The sequence below is a fragment of the Bombina bombina genome, chromosome 2, assembly GCF_027579735.1.
Source record: "Bombina bombina isolate aBomBom1 chromosome 2, aBomBom1.pri, whole genome shotgun sequence".
NCBI classification, from domain to species: Eukaryota; Metazoa; Chordata; class Amphibia; order Anura; family Bombinatoridae; genus Bombina; species Bombina bombina.
The window spans coordinates 192,567,708-192,588,895 of record NC_069500.1 but is presented as its reverse complement, the minus strand read 5'-3'; the positions used below and the strand labels follow the sequence as shown (position 1 = coordinate 192,588,895).

At 44.3% G+C, this 21,188-nt stretch overlaps 1 protein-coding gene across 5 annotated transcripts in view; it reads right to left on the bottom strand.

Moving 5' to 3' along the window:
- Positions 1–21,188, bottom strand: part of FAM169A (family with sequence similarity 169 member A) — a 329,491-nt gene that overhangs the window by 29,136 nt on the left and 279,167 nt on the right. For all 5 annotated transcript variants that reach the window (XR_008400610.1, XM_053701406.1, XM_053701407.1 and 2 more), the window contains exons 11-12: positions 19,840–20,023; positions 19,179–19,379 (exon numbers count right to left, since the gene is read on the bottom strand). Coding sequence is in view for 4 of the 5 variants with exons in the window: in XM_053701406.1 (XP_053557381.1) it covers positions 19,179–19,379; positions 19,840–20,023 (385 nt within the window). In the remaining variant the exon portion in view is untranslated. The remainder of the gene's footprint in view (positions 1–19,178; positions 19,380–19,839; positions 20,024–21,188) is intronic.

Genomic DNA, 21,188 nt, shown 5'->3' with positions numbered 1-21,188 from the left:
TGGGTCTCCGCCCACTCCAGAATCCAAGATACTTCCCTCATAGCTAGGGAGCTTCTCGTTCCCCCCTGATGGTTGATGTAAGCCACTGAGGATATATTGTCTAATTAGAATTTGATAAACTGAGACAAACCCCGCAGAGGCCAAGCCTTAAGAGCATTGTATATTGTCTGAAGATCCAAATGTGATTGGGAAGGAGCTTTTCCTCCTGATTCCATAGGCCTTATGCCTTCCTGGCACCCCAAACAGCTCCCCCTCCTGACAAACTCACAACCGTAGTCACAATCACCCAGGATGGTCTTGAGACGGACATCCCTTGGGACAAGTGATCCGGACAAAAACACCAGAAAGCGATTCTCTCGATCTGTTGTCCAGAGAATCTGTTGAGACAGATCCAAATGATCGCCGTTCCACTGCTTCAGCATGCACAGTTGCAACAGTCTGAGGTAAAACCTGGCAAAGGAAATGATGTCCATGCTGTACACCATGAGACCAATCACCTCCATACACCGAGTCACAAATGACCTTAAGGAGGTCTGGAGGGCAAGACATGTTGAAGCTAGCCTGCAACGTCTCTGGTCTGTTAGAAAAATTCTCATGTCTATAGAGATTATTATAGTACCCTGGAATTCCACCCTGGTACTCGATACAAGAAAACTCTCTCTAAATTTATCTTCCATCCATGGGATCGAAAAAAATAGAGGAGAAATTCCGAATGATTCAGTCTCCGAAAAACTTCTTGGAGAATGCCGCGTTGTCCGAGAATCAAACCCGGGCCAACTACTTGGAAGGTAGTTATGCTCACCACTATACCAGCTAGATCAAACAGAAGATCAATAAACTGGATGTGCTGGTCCAGGAACGCAAACCCTAGGAACTGGAAGTGGTCCTTGAGGATTGGTATGTAACAGGAGCATCTTTTAGATCTATCATGGTCACGAACTGCCCTTCTCGAACGAGGGGAAGAATGGACCTATTTTCTCCCTCTTGAACGAGGACACTTCAGGTCCAAATCAGACAGAAAGTTCCCTCCTTCTTTGGAACCAGAAAAAGGTTTGAATAGTATTCCAAACCTCCCACTGCGATAGGCACCGGGACAATAACTCCCACCCCAGAAAGGAGAGAGGTGGACCTGCCCTTGGGTGGCTGAGACTTGAAACCTGTCTTGTGACCCTGAGCTATGACCTCCAGGACCCATGGATCCTGCATGTCCCATTCATACCGACTTAGACTCGGCGGGCTTCTTGCTCTGCTTGGATTTATTCCAGGACTGAGCCGGCTTCCAAGAGCTCTTGGTTTGCTCAGGCTTAGGCGAGGGCTGCTGAAATGGGTTTTATAAAAAAAAAAAGAACAAAAATTGTCCCTAGACTCGTTCAGATTCTCTTGCGGTAGAAGGGCACCCTTGGTCCCTGTGAGAATGGAGGTAATTGAATCCAGGCCTGGACCAAACAAATCATTCCCTTAAAGGGGAGGGAAATAAGTCTAGCCTTAGAAGTCATATCCGCAGACCATGACTTCAGCCAGAGCCCGAGGGGCCTGAACAGAAAAGGCTGAAGCCTTAGCATTTATGCGAATAATCTGCCTAATAGCATCACAGATAAAAGAATTAGCAACCCTCAAGGCTGTAAATCTTTGCTGAGTAACGTCGAGGGGACCTCTCCACCGCGATCAATCCTATCAGGAGTCACACCAGAAGGTAGTTTCTCCAGCAACCGCGGCAACGGCCGCCTCTGGTTGAAACAAATATCCTGTATGTTGCAAACAACTGTCTTAACAGAGTTTCCATCCTTTATCCATGGGCTCTTTAAATGAAGAGCTATCCTCAAACGGGATAGTAAGACGTTTAGCAAGGGTGAAGATAGCGCCTTCCCTTTTAGAAAAGGAACCTCCCAACTCCATTGAGAGTCCTGGGCCGGGTTTATTAAAGGGAGAAGAGAGGAACAATCCAGTCCCATTCATTCTTAATATGTTCGCCATCTAACAGGAGCAGAGAAGGATAAGGTACCACCCTGTCCTCAAACTCTATCAAATTTAGGAACGAAAGATTCCTCAGGCAATTTGGCCTCTGGTACCACTGAATTCACCAAAAAACTTCCTTTAGAAGAATGTGCAAATTCCTAAAACTAAAGTCTGGTTCCTCCGCAGCCAGAGGTTTAGAGGCAGCAGACTCCGACCCAGAATGTTCCTACTCTGAAGTCTCAGAAAGAATTTCATCTTCTGATAACCCTATCAGTTAAATCCAATAAATTATCTGATGTACTCTGGGAAGGAGTGCAATATGTAACCTTTCGCTTGCGTTTAGCAGGACGAGGTAAAGCATTAAAGGCCGCAGACACCGCCGCCTGAGCTGCTCAGTAACGTCTGATGAAAAAATGCCCCCCTCCAGATGGAGGATCATCAATGCTACGGGAAACTGCATGTGTAGAGAGATAAGCATGTAGGGTACGCACCTCACTGGACGACAACTCCTCAGAGGTGGACGGCTCAGTGGTATCAAACATGTTTGATATTATCACATTATGAAGGCATATGGAGCATAATTGAGGGTGCGGTAAGACCTCCTCACATTATAAACAGAAATTACTCTTTAGGAATAGAGGGCGTTCCCTCTAAGTAACAGAATCCTCCAGCGCTAGTGCAATAACCGGAGAACTATAGAAATAAAACATTATTTTATTAAAAAAAACTGCACCTTTATATCCCAATGGCTGTGGCACTCACCACCTCCCATGACTCAGACAGTACAGAGAGTTAGAACTCCTCTCTGATAGATACCCGGTCAGGAAAGAGGAAAGAATCATATGGTGCACAATGCGGTCCTGCATTGTGCACCATATGATTCTTTCCTCTTTCCTGTCCTGTCCCTGCTATGAAAAAAAGCGCACCAAGCTTGTAAGCTGCATGGCTCTCAAAGTGAAAGTGAAACCTGTATGTTCCATAACAGCTTATGAGCCCATAACATATCACACATAAAAGCAGCATAAAATCAAATAAATATATCATATTATTTCCCCCTTGTTCAATAATCCCCCTCAGGAGATATTAACCCTTGATTCTATACAGATAAAAGAAGTCTTCCTGGTGGCCAGGTTCTTAATTCCCACAAGTAATGAATGAAGCAGTGGACTCTCCTCCCATTAAGGTGGAACATGTATTTTTGATTGTTTTGTCCAACTTTTTTGTTGTGCAAAAACAGTTAACAAGAGCTCTGAGGACATGGTAATCATTCTGGCGTAAATCGCGATCACATTTACTTTTAACTTGTAATACCAGCGGTACACCCAAAGAGTGCAAACACCTGTGATAATCCCCTTATGTCTCGCGCTTAACTGTAATCTGGACCTAAATTAGTAATAATTTAAATTATGCTTACCTGATAATTTTCTTTTCTTCAGATGGAAAGAGTCCACAGCTGCATTCATTACTTTTGGGAAATAAGAACTTGGCAAAGACACCCCAGCCAAAGGCTTAAATACTCCTCCCACTTCCCTCATCCCCCAGTCATTCTGCCGAAACAAGGAACAGTAGAAGAAATACCAGGGTGAAAATGTGCCATTAGAATAAAAAATAAAAGATGCCCCACAGAAAAAATACGGGTGGGGAGCTGTGGACTCTTTCCATCTGAAGAAAAGAAAATGATCAGGTAAGCATAATTTGTTTGTCTTCATATATGGAAAGAGTCCACAGCTGCATTAATTACTTTTGTGAAAACAATACCCAAGCTATAGAGGACACTGAATGCAAAAACGGAAGGGTACAATAGGCGGCCCATTCTGAGGGCACCATGCCTGAAAAACCACAACCCAACCATACCCCGCTTCGTCAGAGCCGGACAAAAAAACTAGAAGGAAAAGGCCCCAAGGACACTGACCCGCATATAGTCCAACTCCGAAAGCCTAACTAGAGACAGCAAGCAGACTCACTGAGCCAACACTCCTCCAAGAGAACCGTTGCCTAGCAGTCGGTCCCCACACAACCCTTACTAGTACAGTACCAAAATCTCCAAAAGGGAGAGGACAAGGGTAAGCCAGAGGGATACCCAAAAGGGACAGCAAAATCCATAAAGGAAAAACCACCTTCAAAGGAAGGCCAAGTCCACAGATATCCAAATGGATCCCGAGAACAAGGAGCAACCGGGCATCATCAAGGAGAAGAATCATCTCCCAAGCATCATGCAACAGCACCGAAAAAGACAGCTGAAGAAAAAGTCCTCAAAACGTCAGAACTCATAGACTGAGCAAACAGAAAATTACAAATAGCAAACTCAGAAAAGAAACATCTGAGTCCAGTAACACGCTGCCATCCGTAGGAAGATCCGGAGAAAACACTAATCTCAATGTGGAGCTAGCAGCTCCCCAGATGGAAAGGAACAACTCAAAGAGCAGACCAATCCCCAAACTAGATAAAACATCTGTTCCAACCTCCCGAACACAGGAGAGGCCCCTAAAAAAGGAACCACACCTCCATAAGGAGGACGTGCCCCCTGAAGAGGAGAGCGTTGATAAACAACTGCCCATAAGACAGGAAGTCATAGGAAGAACAGAGAGGACACAAGGCCACATCACTGATGAACTCAGAAGAACCCCTTAAAACACCACACATACCAGGCACAAAAGTGACAGCTGAGCAATCGCAAACCTTCCGTTTGTTAGGCAAGAAAGCCCACCAACAGGTCACGTTAGTTGGCTGTCCCAAGGGAACCGTATCGTCCGGCACAAGAAAAGCCCCAGGAAGCCGAGGCACTCAGTAAATCTGCAGAGAACAGTTAAAATCTAAAGCGCCAGTACAGGCAAAATATACCCAAGAAAAAGATACATATTTTTTTTTTTTAGGTTCTTTTTGTGACATTTGTTGAAGAATAAATTATTTTTTTATTTAAACACTAAATTGCATGCTCTCTTTTTCTTGGGTATATTTTGCCTGTACTGGCGCTTTAGATTTTAACTGTTCTCTGTTGTCCTTTCCCCTGGGGATTTAGGAGAAATATCCCCTTAAATCTTAAAGCATATATACCCTAACCTTTGCGCAGTCTGTATAACCTTTTGTAGATTACTCAGTAAATCTGGCCAAGTTGAAAAACAGAACAGCGAGAACAAGGGCTAAGCCCAAGTACCCCCGGAAACTGGAACCCCCAGGCCAGTCCAAAGATCATAAGGTCCGGTAACATCCCACAGCAGGATCAAAGAGAAAACGCTGAGTAAAACCCACAACAACCAGAGGATCAGGACAAAAAAGCCGGGCCCCACAAATGTTTAGATTAAACAATCTTCCAGGAACATAAATCCCTCGTCTAATATAAAAAAACAGACCTCCCAGGGAAAAATCCAGAATAAAACGGATAACGAGCAAAAAGCCCTTGCAAGTCCTGACCCAAAGGAAAGAGACCACCCCTTGCAGGAGTCCAACACTCCAAAGAGCCAGGGCAATAAATGGACACTAGAGCTAACAGGCATCCAAGCAACATTAACATTATAATGCTTGAAAAGTGCGGCTAATCCTCCTTAAGGGACACAAGGCGCTGCTCATTTTATCAACCTTGAAAGGAGGAAAGGCTGAGTAGACCTCGCCGGGGATCAAACTAGCAACCCTTGGTTTGCTACAGTACAGAGTAGCCGCAGAGCATTAGTATGCTGAGCTAGCTGTCCAGCTAGCCACAGGCTCCAGACACAAGGGGAACAGTGAGGACAAGTCACCCGAACAGAGCAACATCAAGTCTCCACATCACCTCAGATGACAGTAAAACATGGGTTTGGATGCCACCTGGATGGCATTACCTGAACCATATGAGTGGAAAACCAGTAGGACCTCTTCTATACCAAGAAGGAGATGCAGAGCATTCCCAACACCGGGGAAGGACCCTAACCGGAGCCCAAAAACACCTCACTGTCTTATGTCTCGGAAAAGGAACAACCAACTCCTGAAGGGAATCCAAGTCCCCCAAAGGTGACCCATCCACAAGGAGAAATGGAAAACATCCAGGAGGTCTCAATGAAGAAGAACCACTAAAGGAACAAGTCCAAAAAGGACAATTTCCTAAAGCAACACTGCCCCGACCGGCGGAAAAACATAATTTATGCTTACCTGATAAATTTATTTCTCTTGTAGTGTATCCAGTCCACGGATCATCCATTACTTGTGGGATATTCTCCTTCCCAACAGGAAGTTGCAAGAGGATCACCCACAGCAGAGCTGCTATATAGCTCCTCCCCTCACTGCCATATCCAGTCATTCGACCGAAACAAGACGAGAAAGGAGAAACCATAGGGTGCAGTGGTGACTGTAGTTTAATTAAAATTTAGACCTGCCTTAAAAGGACAGGGCGGGCCGTGGACTGGATACACTACAAGAGAAATAAATTTATCAGGTAAGCATAAATTATGTTTTCTCTTGTTAAGTGTATCCAGCCCACGGATCATCCATTACTTGTGGGATACCAATACCAAAGCTAAAGTACACGGATGATGGGAGGGACAAGGCAGGAACTTAAACGGAAGGAACCACTGCCTGTAGAACCTTTCTCCCAAAAACAGCCTCCGAAGAAGCAAAAGTGTCAAATTTGTAAAATTTTGAAAAGGTGTGAAGCGAAGACCAAGTCGCAGCCTTGCAAATCTGTTCAACAGAGGCCTAATTTTTAAAGGCCCAGGTGGAAGCCACAGCTCTAGTAGAATGAACTGTAATCCTTTCAGGGGGCTGCTGTCCAGCAGTCTCATAGGCTAAGCGTATTATGCTCCGAAGCCAAAAGGAGAGAGAGGTTGCCGAAGCTTTTTGACCTCTCCTCTGTCCAGAGTAAACGACAAACAGGGCAGATGTTTGACGAAAATCTTTAGTAGCCTGTAAGTAAAACTTCAAGGCATGGACTACGTCCAGATTATGCAAAAGACGTTCCTTCTTTGAAGAAGGATTAGGACACAATGATGGAACAACAATCTCTTGATTGATATTCCTGTTAGAAACCACCTTAGGTAAAAACCCAGGTTTGGTACGCAGAACTACCTTGTCTGAATGAAAAATCAGATAAGGAGAATCACAATGTAAGGCAGATAACTCAGAGACTCTTTGAGCCGAGGAAATAGCCATCAAAAACAGAACTTTCCAAGATAAAAGTTTGATATCAATGGAATGAAGGGGTTCAAACGGAACTCCCTGAAGAACTTTAAGAACCAAGTTTAAGCTCCACGGGGGAGCAACAGTTTTAAACACAGGCTTAATCCTAACCAAAGCCTGACAAAATGCCTGGACATCTGGAACTTCTGCCAGACGCTTGTGCAAAAGAATAGACAGAGCAGATATCTGTCCTTTTAAAGAACTAGCTGATAAGCCTTTGTCCAAAACCTCTTGGAGAAAGGACAATATCCTAGGAATCCTAACCTTACTCCATGAGTAACTCTTGGATTCACACCAATAAAGATATTTACGCCATATCTTATGGTAGATTTTCCTGGTGACAGGCTTCTGAGCCTGTATTAAGGTATCAATGACTGACTCGGAGAAGCCACGCCTTGATAGAATCAAGCGTTCAATCTCCATGCAGTCAGTCTCAGAGAAATTAGATTTGGATGATTGAAAGGACCTTGTATTAGAAGGTCCTGCCTCAGAGGCAGAGTCCATGGTGGAAGAGATGACATGTCCACTAGGTCTGCATACCAGGTCCTGCGTGGCCACGCAGGCGCTATCAGAATCACAGATGCTCTCTCCTGTTTGATTTTGGCAATCAGTCGAGGGAGCAGAGGAAACGGTGGAAACACATAGGCCAGGTTGAAGAACCAAGGAGCTGCTAGAGCATCTATCAGCATTGCTCCCGGGTCCCTGGACCTGGATCTGTAACAAGGAAGCTTGGCGTTCTGGCGAGACGCCATGAGATCCAGTTCTGGTTTGCCCCAACTATGGATCAGTTGAGCAAACACCTCGGGATGGAGTTCCCACTCCCCCGGATGAAAAGTCTGACGACTTAGAAAATCCGCCTCCCAGTTCTCTACGCCTGGGATGTGGATCGCTGACAGGTGGCAAGAGTGAGACTCTGCCCAGCGAATTATCTTCTGAGACTTCTAACATCGCTAGGGAACTCCTGGTTCCCCCTTGATGGTTGATGTAAGCCACAGTTGTGATGTTGTCCGACTGAAATCTGATGAACCTCAGTGTTGCTAACTGAGGCCAAGCTAGAAGAGCATTGAATATTGCTCTTAACTCCAGAATATTTATTGGGAGGAGTTTCTCCTCCTGAGTCCACGATCCCTGAGCCTTCAGGGAGTTCCAGACTGCGCCCCAACCTAGAAGGCTGGCATCTGTTGTTATAATCGTCCAATCTGGCCTGAGAAAGGTCATGCCCTTGGACAGATGGACCCGAGAAAGCCACAAGAGAAGAGAATCTCTGGTCTCTTGATCCAGATTTAGTAGAGGGGACAAATCTGAGTAATCCCCATTCCACTGACTTAGCATGCATAATTGCAGCGGTCTGAGATGCAGGCGCGCAAATGGCACTATGTCCATTGCCGCTACCATTAAGCCGATTACTTCCATGCACTGAGCCACTGACGGGCATGGAATGGAATGAAGGACACGGCAAGCATTTAGAAGTTTTGATAACCTGAACTCCGTCAGGTAAATTTTCATCTCTACAGAATCTATAAGAGTCCCTAGGAAGGAGACTCTTGTGAGTGGTGATAGAGAACTCTTTTCCACGTTCACTTTCCACCCATGCGACCTCAGAAATGCCAGAACTATCTCTGTATGAGACTTGGCAATTTGAAAGCTTGACGCCTGTATCAGGATGTCGTCTAGATACGGAGCCACCGCTATGCCTCGCGGTCTTAGAACCGCCAGAAGTGAGCCCAGAACCTTTGTAAAAATTATCGGGGCAGTGGCCAACCCGAAGGGAAGAGCTACAAATTGGTAATGCCTGTCTAGAAAGGCAAATCTTAGGAACCGATGATGATCTTTGTGAATCGGTATGTTAAGGTAGGCATCCTTTAAGTCCACTGTGGTCATGTACTGACCCTCTTGGATCATGGGTAGGATGGTCCGAATAGTTTCCATTTTGAATGATGGAACTCTGAGGAATTTGTTTAAAATCTTTAGATCCAAGATTGGTCTGAAGGTTCCCTCTTTCTTGGGAACCACAAACAGATTTGAATAAAATCCCTGTCCTTGTTCCGTCCGCGGAACTGGATGGATCACTCCCATTACTAGGAGGTCTTGCACACAGCTTAGGAATGCCTCTTTCTTTATCTGGTTTGATGATAACCTTGAAAGATGAAATCTCCCTTGTGGAGGAGAAGCTTTGAAGTCCAGAAGATATCCCTGAGATATGATCTCCAACGCCCAGGGATCCTGAACATCTCTTGCCCACGCCTGGGCGAAGAGAGAAAGTCTGCCCCCCACTAGATCCGTTTCCGGATAGGGGGCCGTTCCTTCATGCTGTCTTGGGGGCAGCAGCAGGCTTCCTGGCCTGCTTGCCCTTGTTCCAGGAATGGTTAGGTTTCCAGGCCTGTCTGGAATGAGCAACAGTTCCCTCTTGTTTTGAAGCGGAGGAAGTTGATGCTGCTCCTGCCTTGAAATTTCGAAAGGCACGAAAATTAGACTGTTTGGCCTTTGATTTGGCCCTGTCCTGAGGAAGGGTATGACCCTTGTCTCCAGTAATGTCAGCAATAATTTCCTTCAAGCCAGGCCCGAATAAGCTCTGCCCCTTGAAAGGAATGTTGAGTAATTTAGACTTTGAAGTCACGTCAGCTGACCAGGATTTAAGCCATAGCGCCCTACGCTCCTGGATGGCGAATCCGGAATTCTTAGCCGTTAGTTTAGTCAAATGAACAATGGCATCAGAAACAAATGAGTTAGCTAGCTTAAGCGTTCTAAGCTTGTCAATAATTTCATTCAATGGAGCTGTCTGGATGGCCTCTTCCATGGCCTCAAACCAGAATGCCGCCGCAGCAGTGACAGGCGCAATGCATGCAAGGGGCTGTAAAATAAAACCTTGTTGAATAAACATTTTCTTAAGGTAACCCTCCAATTTTTTATCCATTGGATCTGAAAAAGCACAACTGTCCTCAACCGGGATAGTGGTACGCTTTGCTAAAGTAGAAACTGCTCCCTCCACCTTAGGGACCGTCTGCCATAAGTCCCGTGTAGTGGCGTCTATTGGAAACATTTTTCTAAATATAGGAGGTCGGGAAAAGGGCACCCCGGGTCTATCCCACTCCTTGCTAATAATTTCTGTAAGCCTTTTAGGTATAGGAAAAAAGTCAGTACACACCGGCACCGCATAGTATCTATCCAGCCTACACAATTTCTCTGGAATTGCAACTGTGTTAAAGTCATTCAGAGCAGCTAATACCTCCCCAAGCAATACACGGAGTTTCTCAAGCTTAAATTTAAAATTAGAAATCTCTGAATCAGGTTTCCCTGAGTCAGAGATGTCACCCACAGACTGAAGCTCTCCGTCCTCATGTTCTGCATACTGTGACGCAGTATCAGACATGGCTCTAACAGCATTTGCGCGCTCTGTATCTCTCCTAACCCCAGAGCTATCGCGCTTGCCTCTTAATTCAGGCAATCTAGATAATACCTCTGACAGGGTATTATTCATGATTGCAGCCATGTCCTGCAAGGTAATCGCTATGGGCGTCCCTGATGTAATTGGCGCCATATTAGCGTGCGTCCCCTGAGCGGGAGGCGAAGGGTCTGACACGTGGGGAGAGTTAGTCGGCATAACTTCCCCCTCGACAGAACCCTCTGGTGATAATTCTTTTATAGATAAAGACTGATCTTTACTGTTTAAGGTGAAATCAATACATTTAGTACACATTCTCCTATGGGGCTCCACCATGGCTTTCAAACATAATGAACAAGTAGGTTCCTCTGTGTCAGACATGTTTAAACAGACTAGCAATGAGACTAGCAAGCTTGGAAAACACTTTAAAACAAGTTTACAAGCAATATAAAAAACGTTACTGTGCAGAAACACAAATTTTGGGAAACACAAATTTTCCCAAATTTTGAAATAACAGTGAAAAAATGCAGTTACACTAACGAAATGTTTACAGTGTATGTAATAAGTTAGCAGAGCATTGCACCCACTTGCAAATGGTTGATTAACCCCTTAATACCAAAAACGGAATAACAAATGACAAAAACGTTTTTTAAACAGTCACAACTGCCACAGCTCTACTGTGGCTTTTTACCTCCCTCAATACGACTTTTGAAGTCTTTTGAGCCCTTCAGAGAAGTCCTGGATTATGCAGGTAGAAGCTGGATGTCTGTGTCTGTAATTTTTGCTGTGCAAAAAAACGCCAAAATAGGCCCCTCCCACTCATATTACAACAGTGGGAAGCCTCAGGGAACTGTTTCTAGGCAAAATTCAAGCCAGCCATGTGGAAAAAACTAGGCCCCAATAAGTTTTATCACCAAAAATATGTAAAAAACGATTAAACATGCCAGCAAACGTTTTAAAATACACTTTTATAAGAGTATGTATCTCTATTAATAAGCCTGATACCAGTCGCTATCACTGCATTTAAGGCTTTACTTACATTACTTCGGTATCAGCAGCATTTTCTAGCAAATTCCATCCCTAGAAAAATATTTTAACTGCACATACCTTATTGCAGGAAAACCTGCACACTATTCCCCCTCTGAAGTTACCTCACTCCTCAGAATATGTGAGAACAGCAAAGGATCTTAGTTACTTCTGATAAGATCATAGAAAACGCAGGCAGATTCTTCTTCTAAATACTGCCTGAGATAAACAGTACACTCCGGTACCATTTAAAAATAACAAACTTTTGATTGAAGAAATAAACTAAGTATAAAACACCACAGTCCTCTTACGACCTCCATCTTAGTTGAGAGTTGCAAGAGAATGACTGGGTATGGCAGTGAGGGGAGGAGCTATATAGCAGCTCTGCTGTGGGTGATCCTCTTGCAACTTCCTGTTGGGAAGGAGAATATCCCACAAGTAATGGATGATCCGTGGACTGGATACACTTAACAAGAGAAAGAGGCACTAAGCCCTCTAATTTTCCCACCATGTAGGAAGAAATACTTTAGGTTTCAAGGGTATCGGAAGCAACAGAGAGTGATGCAGCAAAATTCACTGACCCAGTCACCAGACATGGCTATTTAGGACTGAAACAATCCCGAGAGGCGCACGACCCGCAAGTCCTCTTGAGAATGCTTAGCTTAAACTTGTAAAACAAATAACACGAAACATAAATAATGTTAAGAGCACTTGGCACCCCAACCAGACCAGCAAGGTATAATAGGCAACACGTGTCTGAATAAGCCGCTAGACAGAAGATCTGAACCCAAGCAGGACCAGCCTGCAATCAGGGTCATAACTGCCAAGTTGGCTAAATCCGCCCTCAGAGAGGTAGGAAGAAAAAACAGACAAACATGAGACTAACGTGTCCGAAACAACTTCCGTAGAAGCAAACAGCGAGTATCGATCCCAGAGAAAGTTCCCACAGGAAACATAGTATGAAAAATTAAAATAAAATTCATCCTAACCGGATAAAATAAAATGACAGGCAACCCGAGGGTTAACGCCCAAGAAGAACAGAAAGATCCCCAGGACCAGTCTAATGGAAACCCTATTCTTCCAACAAAAACAGAATTTATGCTTACCTGATAAATTACTTTCTCCAACGGTGTGTCTGGTCCACGGCGTCATCCATAACTTGTGAGAATATTCTCCCCCCCAACAGGAAATGGCAAAGAGTACAGCAAAAGCTGTCCATATAGTCCCTCCCAGGCTCCGCCCCCCCAGTCATTCGACCGACGGCAGGAGAAAAAAAAAAAAGGAGAAACTATAGGGTGCCGTGGTGACTGTAGTTAAAGAAAGAAATTTATCAAACCTGATTAAAAAACCAGGGCGGGCCGTGGACCGGAAACACCGTTGGAGAAAGTAATTTATCAGGTAAGCATAAATTCTGTTTTCTCCAACATTGGTGTGTCCGGTCCACGGCGTCATCCATAACTTGTGGGAACCAATACCAAAGCTTTAGGACACGGATGAAGGGAGGGAGCCAATCAGGTTACCTAAACAGAAGGCACCACGGCTTGCAAAACCTTTCTCCCAAAAATAGCCTCCGAAGAAGCAAAAGTATCAAATTTGTAGAATTTGGCAAAAGTGTGCAGAGAAGACCAAGTCGCTGCCTTACATATCTGATCAACAGAAGCCTCGTTCTTGAAGGCCCATGAGGAAGCCACAGCCCTAGTAGAGTGAGCTGTGATTCGTTCAGGAGGCTGCCATCCGGCAGTCTCGTAAGCCAATCGGATGATGCTTTTCAGCCAAAAGGAAAGAGAGGTAGCAGTAGCTTTTTGACCTCTCCTCTTGCCAGAATAAACGACAAACAGTGAAGACGTTTGTCTGAAATCCTTTGTTGCTTCTAAATAGAACTTTAAAGCACGGACTACATCTAAATTGTGTAACAAACGTTCCTTCTTTGAAACTGGATTCGGGCACAAAGAAGGCACAACTATTTCCTGGTTAATATTTTTGTTGGAAACATCTTTTGGAAGGAAACCAGGTTTAGTACGCAAAACAACCTTATCTGAATGGAACACCAGATAGGGTGGATTACACTGCAGAGCAGATAATTCAGAAACTCTTCTAGCAGAAGAAATAGCAACCAAAAACAGAACTTTCCAAGATAACAACTTGATATCTATGGAATGCAAGGGTTCAAACGGAACCCCTTGAAGAACTGAAAGAACTAAATTTAGACTCCAAGGAGCAGTCAAAGGTCTGTAAACAGGCTTGATCCTGACCAAAGCCTGTACAAAAGCTTGAACATCTGGCACAGCTGCCAGTCGTTTGTGTAACAAAGACAGATAGAGCAGAAATCTGTCCTTTTAGAGAACTCGCTGACAATCCCTTATCCAAACCTTCTTGTAGAAAGGAAAGGATCCTGGGAATTTTAATCTTACTCCATGAGAATCCCTTGGATTCACACCAACAGATATATATTTTCCATATTTTATGGTAAATCTTTCTAATCACAGGTTTTCTGGCTTGTACCAGAGTATCTATCACAGAATCCGAAAACCCACGCTTAGATAAAATCAAGCGTTCAATTTCCAAGCAGTCAGCTGGATAGAAACTAGGTTTGGATGTTCGAATGGACCTTGTACAAGAAGATCCTGTCTCAAAGGTAGCTTCCATGGTGGAGCCGATGACATATTCACCAGGTCTGCATACCAAGTCCTGCGTGGCCACGCAGGAGCTATCAAAATCACTGAGGCCTTCTCCTGTTTGATCCTGGCTACCAGCCTGGGAATGAGAGGGAACGGTGGAAACGCATAAGCTAGGTTGAAGGCCCAAGGCGCCACTAATGCATCCACTAGAGTCGCCTTGGGATCCCTGGATTTGGACCCGTAGCAAGGAACCTTGAAGTTCTGACAAGACGCCATCAGATCCATGTCTGGAATGACCCATAATTGGGTCAACTGGACAAACACCTCCGGGTGAAGTTCCCACTCCCCCGGATGGAAAGTCTGACGACTCAGATAATCCGCCTCCCAGTTGTCTACTCCTGGGATGTGGATTGCAGATAGGTGGCAGGAGTGATCCTCCGCCCATTTGATGATTTTGGACACCTCTCTCATCGCCAGAGAACTCCTTGTTCCCCCCTGATGGTTGATGTAAGCAACAGTCGTCATGTTGTCTGATTGGAATCTTATGAATCTGGCCTTTGAGTTGAGGCCAAGCCTGGAGAGCATTGAATATCGCTCTCAGTTCCAGAATGTTTATCGGGAGAAGAGACTCTTCCCGAGACCATAGATCCTGAGCTTTCAGGGAATCCCAGAGCGCGCCCCAGCCTAATAGACTGGCGTCGGTCGTGACTATGACCCACTCTGGTCTGCGGAAGCTCATTCCCTGGGACAGGTGATCCTGGGTCAGCCACCAACGGAGTGAGTCTCTGGTCTTCTGATCTACTTGAATCACTGGGGACAAGTCTGTATAGTCCCCATTCCACTGTTTGAGCATGCACAGTTGTAATGGTCTTAGATGAATTTGAGCAAAAGGAACTATGTCTGTTGCTGCAACCATCAACCCTACTACTTCCATGCACTGAGCTATGGAAGGCCGTAGAATAGAGTGAAGAACTTGACAAGCGTTTAGAAGCTTTGACTTTCTGACATCTGTCAGGAAAATCTTCATTTCTAAAGAATCTATTATTGTCCCCAAGAAAGGGACTCTTGTCGACGGAGACAGGGAACTTTTTTCTATGTTCACCTTCCACCCGTGAGATCTGAGAAAGGCTAGAACAATGTCTGTGTGAGCCTTTGCTTTGGAATGAGACGACGCTTGAATTAGGATGTCGTCCAAATAAGCTGCCACTGCAATGCCCCTTGGTCTTAGAACCGCTAGAAGGGACCTGAGCACCTTTGTGAAAATCCTTGGAGCAGTGTCTAGCCCGAATGGGAGAGCCACGAACTGGTAATGTTTGTCCAGAAAGGCGAACCTTAGGAACTGATGATGATCTTTGTGGATAGGAATATGTAGATACGCATCCTTTAAATCCACGGTAGTCATAAATTGACCCTCCTGGATTGTAGGTAAAATCGTTCGAATAGTTTCCATTTTGAACGATGGCACTCTGAGAAATTTGTTTAGAATTTTGAAATCCAGAATTGGTCTGAAAGTTCCCTCTTTTTTGGGAACTACAAACAGATTTGAGTAAAACCCCAGACCTCGTTCCACAGTTGGAACTGGGTGTATCACTCCCATTTTTAACAGGTTTTCTACACAATGTAAGAATGCCTGTCTCTTTATTTGGTTTGAAGATAAGCGAGACATGTAGAACCTTCCCCTTGGGGGTAGTTCCTTGAATTCTAGAAGATAACCCTGAGAGACTATTTCTAGTGCTCAGGGATCCTGAACATCTCTTGCCCAAGCCTGAGCAAAGAGAGAGAGTCTACCCCCTACTAGATCCGGTCCCGGATCGGGGGCTACCCCTTCATGCTGTCTTGGTAGCAGCAGCAGGTTTCTTGGCCTGCTTACCCTTGTTCCAGCCTTGCATCGGTTTCCAAGCTGGTTTAGTCTGGGAAACGTTACCCTCTTGTCTAGAGGTTGCAGAGTTGGAGGCCGGTCCGTTCCTGAAATTGCGAAAGGAACGAAAATTGGACTTATTCTTAGCCTTAAAAGGCCTATCTTGTGGGAGGGCATGGCCCTTACCCCCAGTGATGTCTGAAATAATCTCTTTCAATTCTGGCCCAAAGAGGGTCTTACCTTTGAAAGGGATATTAAGCAATTTTGTCTTGGAAGATACATCCGCCGACCAAGTCTTTAGCCAGAGCGCTCTGCGCGCCACAATTGCAAACCCTGAATTTTTCGCCACTAATCTCGCTAACCGCAAAGCGGCATCTAAAATAAAGGAATTAGCTAACTTAAGTGCGTGAATTCTGTCCATAACCTCCACATACGGAGTCTCTCTACTGAGCGATTTTTCTAGTTCTTCTAACCAGAACCACGCTGCTGTAGTGACAGGAATAATACACGAAATAGGTTGAAGGAGGTAACCTTGCTGTACAAAAATCTTTTTAAGCAAACCCTCAAATTTTTTATCCATAGGATCTTTGAAAGCACAATTGTCCTCAATAGGAATGGTCGTGCGTTTGGCTAGTGTAGAAACCGCCCCCTCGACCTTAGGGACTGTTTGCCATAAGTCCTTTCTGGGGTCGACCATAGGAAATAATTTCTTAAATATAGGAGGAGGGACAAAAGGTATGCCAGGCTTCTCCCACTCCTTATTCACTATGTCCGCCACCCGCTTGGGTATTGGAAAAGCGTTGGGGTGCACTGGGACCTCTAGGAACTTGTCCATCTTGCACAATTTTTCTGGGATGACCAGGTTGTCACAATCATCCAGAGTAGATAGCACCTCCTTAAGCAGTGCGCGGAGATGCTCTAATTTAAATTTAAATGTCACAACATCAGGTTCTGCCTGCTTAGAAATTCTTCCTGAATCAGAAATTTCCCCATCTGACAAAACCTCCCTCATAGCCCCTTCAGATTGGTGTGAGGGTATGACAGAGCAATTATCATCAGCGCCCTCCTGCTCTACAGTGTTTAAAACAGAGCAATCGCGCTTTCTCTGAAATGCAGGCATTTTGGATAAAATATTTGCTATGGAGTTATCCATTACTGCCGTCAATTGTTGCATAGTAACAAGCATTGGCGCGCTAGAAGTACTAGGGGTCTCTTGCGTGGGCAAAACTGGTGTAGACACAGAGGGAGATGATGTAGAACTATGTCTACTCCCTTCATCTGATGAATCATCTTGGGCAACTTTACTATCTGTGGCAGTACTGTCCTTACTTTGTTTGGACGCTATGGCACAATTATCACACATATTTGAAGGGGGAGACACTTTGGCTTCCATACATACACAACATAGTCTATCTGAAGGCACAGACATGTTAAACAGGCTTAAACTTGTCAATAAAGTACAAAAACCGTTTTAAAACAAAACCGTTACTGTCTCTTTACATTTTAAACACCACATACTCTTCACCATCTCCGTGGAGATGCTACTTGTTCAGAGCGGCAAAGAGAATGACTGGGGGGGGGGCGGAGCCTGGGAGGGACTATATGGACAGCTTTTGCTGTGCTCTTTGCCATTTCCTGTTGGGGAGGAGAATATTCCCACAAGTTATGGATGACACGTGGACCGGACACACCAATGTTGGAGAAACTAGAAAGGATCTTGATAACAAGACTTAAAGGAGATTACTTCATCCCCCGATGTCTAACGAGGTGAGCCATTCGAAGGAGGAGACTGATGAGTCCCATAACCGAGAAGGATAGGGTCCCCAAACAGCTCAAAAACGTGTCTGAGTAGAACACGAAGGCGAGCCAGCCTGTAAGGAAAGGCACAACACTCAGGAACAGTTACACCCACAGGGAACTGCACATGACCTCCTGTAGCCTTGCGTTGTCTCAGACCTGTTTGTGTGAGTTCCTTTTCCTGTGTATTACCTGGCTGTCTAACGTCCCTCCTGGTTCCTGATCCCTGGCTTGTTCCTGACTCTGCAGTTCTCCTTCTTCCTGATTCCAGCTCGTCTGACTACTTGCTTTGGCTCCTGACTCGGCTCGTCTGACTACCAGCTCTGGTTTTGACTCCTGGCATGTTATTTGACTTGTGGACTTTTTTTATTATTTTTTTGCTATTAATAAAGGTGTGATTATTTTTGCCCTTCTCGTCTCAGTCTGATTCCTGGCACCCTGACACCGTCCCATGTCGAAGAGTACTACCCTCCATAAGAGACGAAAACAAAATTCTGACACTTCTCTGCCAACCTTCTGGGATGAAAGGCAAAGAATGACTGGGGGATAAGGGAAATGGAAGGAGCATTTAAGCCTTTGGCTGGGGTGTCTTTGCCTCCTCCTGGTGGCCAGGTTCTTATTTCACAAAAGTAATGAATGCAGCTGTGGACTCTTTTCCATTTATGAAGAAAATGTCTGCCTAGCTTTACGATATGAATGTAGATTTAACAAATGTAAATTGAAATACATCTAAATAAAATTAAACAGAAAAAAAATAACATCTCCCTGATTCTACCATCATCCCAATTAAAGGGCCAGTAAACCCACCAAATAATGTTATATAATTCTGCACATAGTGCAGAATTATATAACATTTGCCTAGCGCCAGCTTTCTAAAGAAAAGGAAAGAAGAGATATTTACCTACAAAAATTATTTGTACAGACCACCGCTCCTTGCTCTACTGAGCGCATCGGGCATGCTGTCTAGTCACAGTCAGCCCGATCGCGCCATTAAACTAAATGTAGCTCTCTCTCCTGCTCTGGTCTGATAGCGGGAGCGAGCTACATTTAGTTAAATGACGCAATCATGCCGGCTGTGACTAGATTGCGTACCTGATGCGCTTAGGGAAAAAACAGAGCCGCTCAGTAGAGCCAGGAGCGGCGGTCTGTAAAAATAATTTTCGTAGGTAAATATCTCCTCTTTCCTTTGCTTAAGAAAGTTGGCACTTGGCAAAGTTATATAATTCTGCACTATGTGCATAATTATATAACATTATTTGGTGGGTTTACTGGCCCTTTAAGTGGCGTTTTAGCAAAAGTGATGATGTGGAAAAAAGGGGTCGTAATAAGATTTTTGTTAGATAAAAACAGGCATGAGGTAATTACATAGAAATTCAAATTAAAAGGATTATTTTACCGGCTCAGCAAATGAGTCTTCAAATGATTTTTCCAGGTCCATATTAACTGAAACAAGTGTGGTAAGTGATTTCTCATCAGTATCTCCAGGTTCTAAATTGGATTCTGCATCCAAAACTTCTTCTGTGATTTTTTCTGCATGAACCATTGGCTGTAAGAGGTCATCAGCTATGTCACCATTTACTGGCTCCACTTCTGTAACCTGTAATGCAATGCAGTTTTTAAAGATACAGTTTCAACCTCTATTAATGACATATATCTCAACTTTATACTGTATATCAGTGAACACTACTGATACATAATGTAAGATACTACTAAAGACAACAAAAGTGATAAACACTCCGGGTTATTTTATTAGGACAGCTACTTGTTAGCTAGCCTGCACTTCCAAGCTGCCTCTGCCACTTGATAAATGGCGCTCTATGGATTAATTTAAAACGTCCAAACTTTAAACATCTGTGAACTCATAAAATAAGTTGAACGACCATTAAACATAATGGGGTGAACCTTTGTAATCTTAAAGAAGATATGCTTCAAATCCAGTCTGTGAATGAGTCATGAGACCTTCAGCTGAAGAACCCCAAAAAATAGTATAATAAGAGGTGATACATGGAAAGAGTTTTTTTTACTCTGTGAAATTAATTTACTGTCATTAATGCTACCTGTCTTTGCTCTACATCCTCCTCTGCTATTTTGATGACATCTGAATTTTCTTCTGACACATGTTCTCCTGGTTTTGTAGGAATTCCCTCTTGAAGTTGTATCATGGACACCTCTTCTTTTTCTTCTGCTAGTTGTTGAATCAGCTCCTTAAAGTTTTCCACAATCTGTTCTTTAGATTCCATTCTACATGCAAACAGTAAAATCAGAATGCATATTAGAGTGAACCAACTAAACACACACCAATATTTTTAGCTATACTCTTACCACCATCTCAAAACATTTATTATTATTATTATCAGGTATTTGTAGAGCGGCAACAGGTTCTGCAGCGCTTTGAACATAGGTGGTATATAAAAACGATTACAGGGATCAAATGTGGAGATAGGGTCCTTTCAAGAGTTGCACTGTTGTAGTCGGCTCTTATGAAGGTGAACTACAAACAGCTTGGCTCATAGGTTATGAGGTTTTAAGGGGAGGGTTTAGCAGTGGAAATAGGAAGGTTAGTGTAGGTTGTAAGCGTCCCTGAATAGTAGAGTCTTCAGTGAGCACTAGAAGCTTTTAAAACTAGGGGAGATTAGTGTGGAGCGAGGCAGAGAGTTCCATAAGATGGGAGCCAATCTGGAGTAATCTTGTAGACGGGAATGTGAGGAGGTAACAAGAGAGGAGGAGAGTAGGAGATCATGAGCGGAGTGAAGGGGACGGGAGGGAGAGTATCTGGAGATAAGGTCTGAGATGTAGGGGGTAGCAGTGCAATTGAGGGCTTTGTGTGTCAGAGTGAGAATTTTGTGTTTAATCCTGGAGGCAAGAGGAAGCCAGTGAAGGGATTGGCAGAGAGGTGCGGCAGATGAAGAGCGACGTGCAAGGAAGATGAGCCTGGCAGAGGCATTCATTATGGATTGTAAAGGAGCTAGGCGGGAGCTAGGGAGACCAGAGAGGATAGAGTTGCAGTAGTCGAGGCGGGAAAGGATGAGAGAGTGGATTAAAATCTTGTATAAGGAAATGTCTAATTTTAGCAATGTCTTTAAGGTGGAAGCGGCAGGCTTTAGCCAAGGACTGAATGTGAGGAGTGAAATAAAGATTTTAGTCCAGTGTGACCCCAAGACATCGAGCATGTGAGGTTGGGGTAATGATGGAGTTATCAACAGTTATAGAGACATGGGTGGTGGAGATTTTGGAAGAAGGGGTGAAAATAAGGAGCTCAGTTTTGGAGAGATTTAGCTTGAGGTAGTGAGAGGACATCCAAGATGAGATATGAGAGAGACAGTTAGTGACACGGGTTAGCAAGGAAGGAGATAGTTGTGGTGCAGAGAGGTAGATTTGGGTATCGTCGGCATACAAATGATAATGA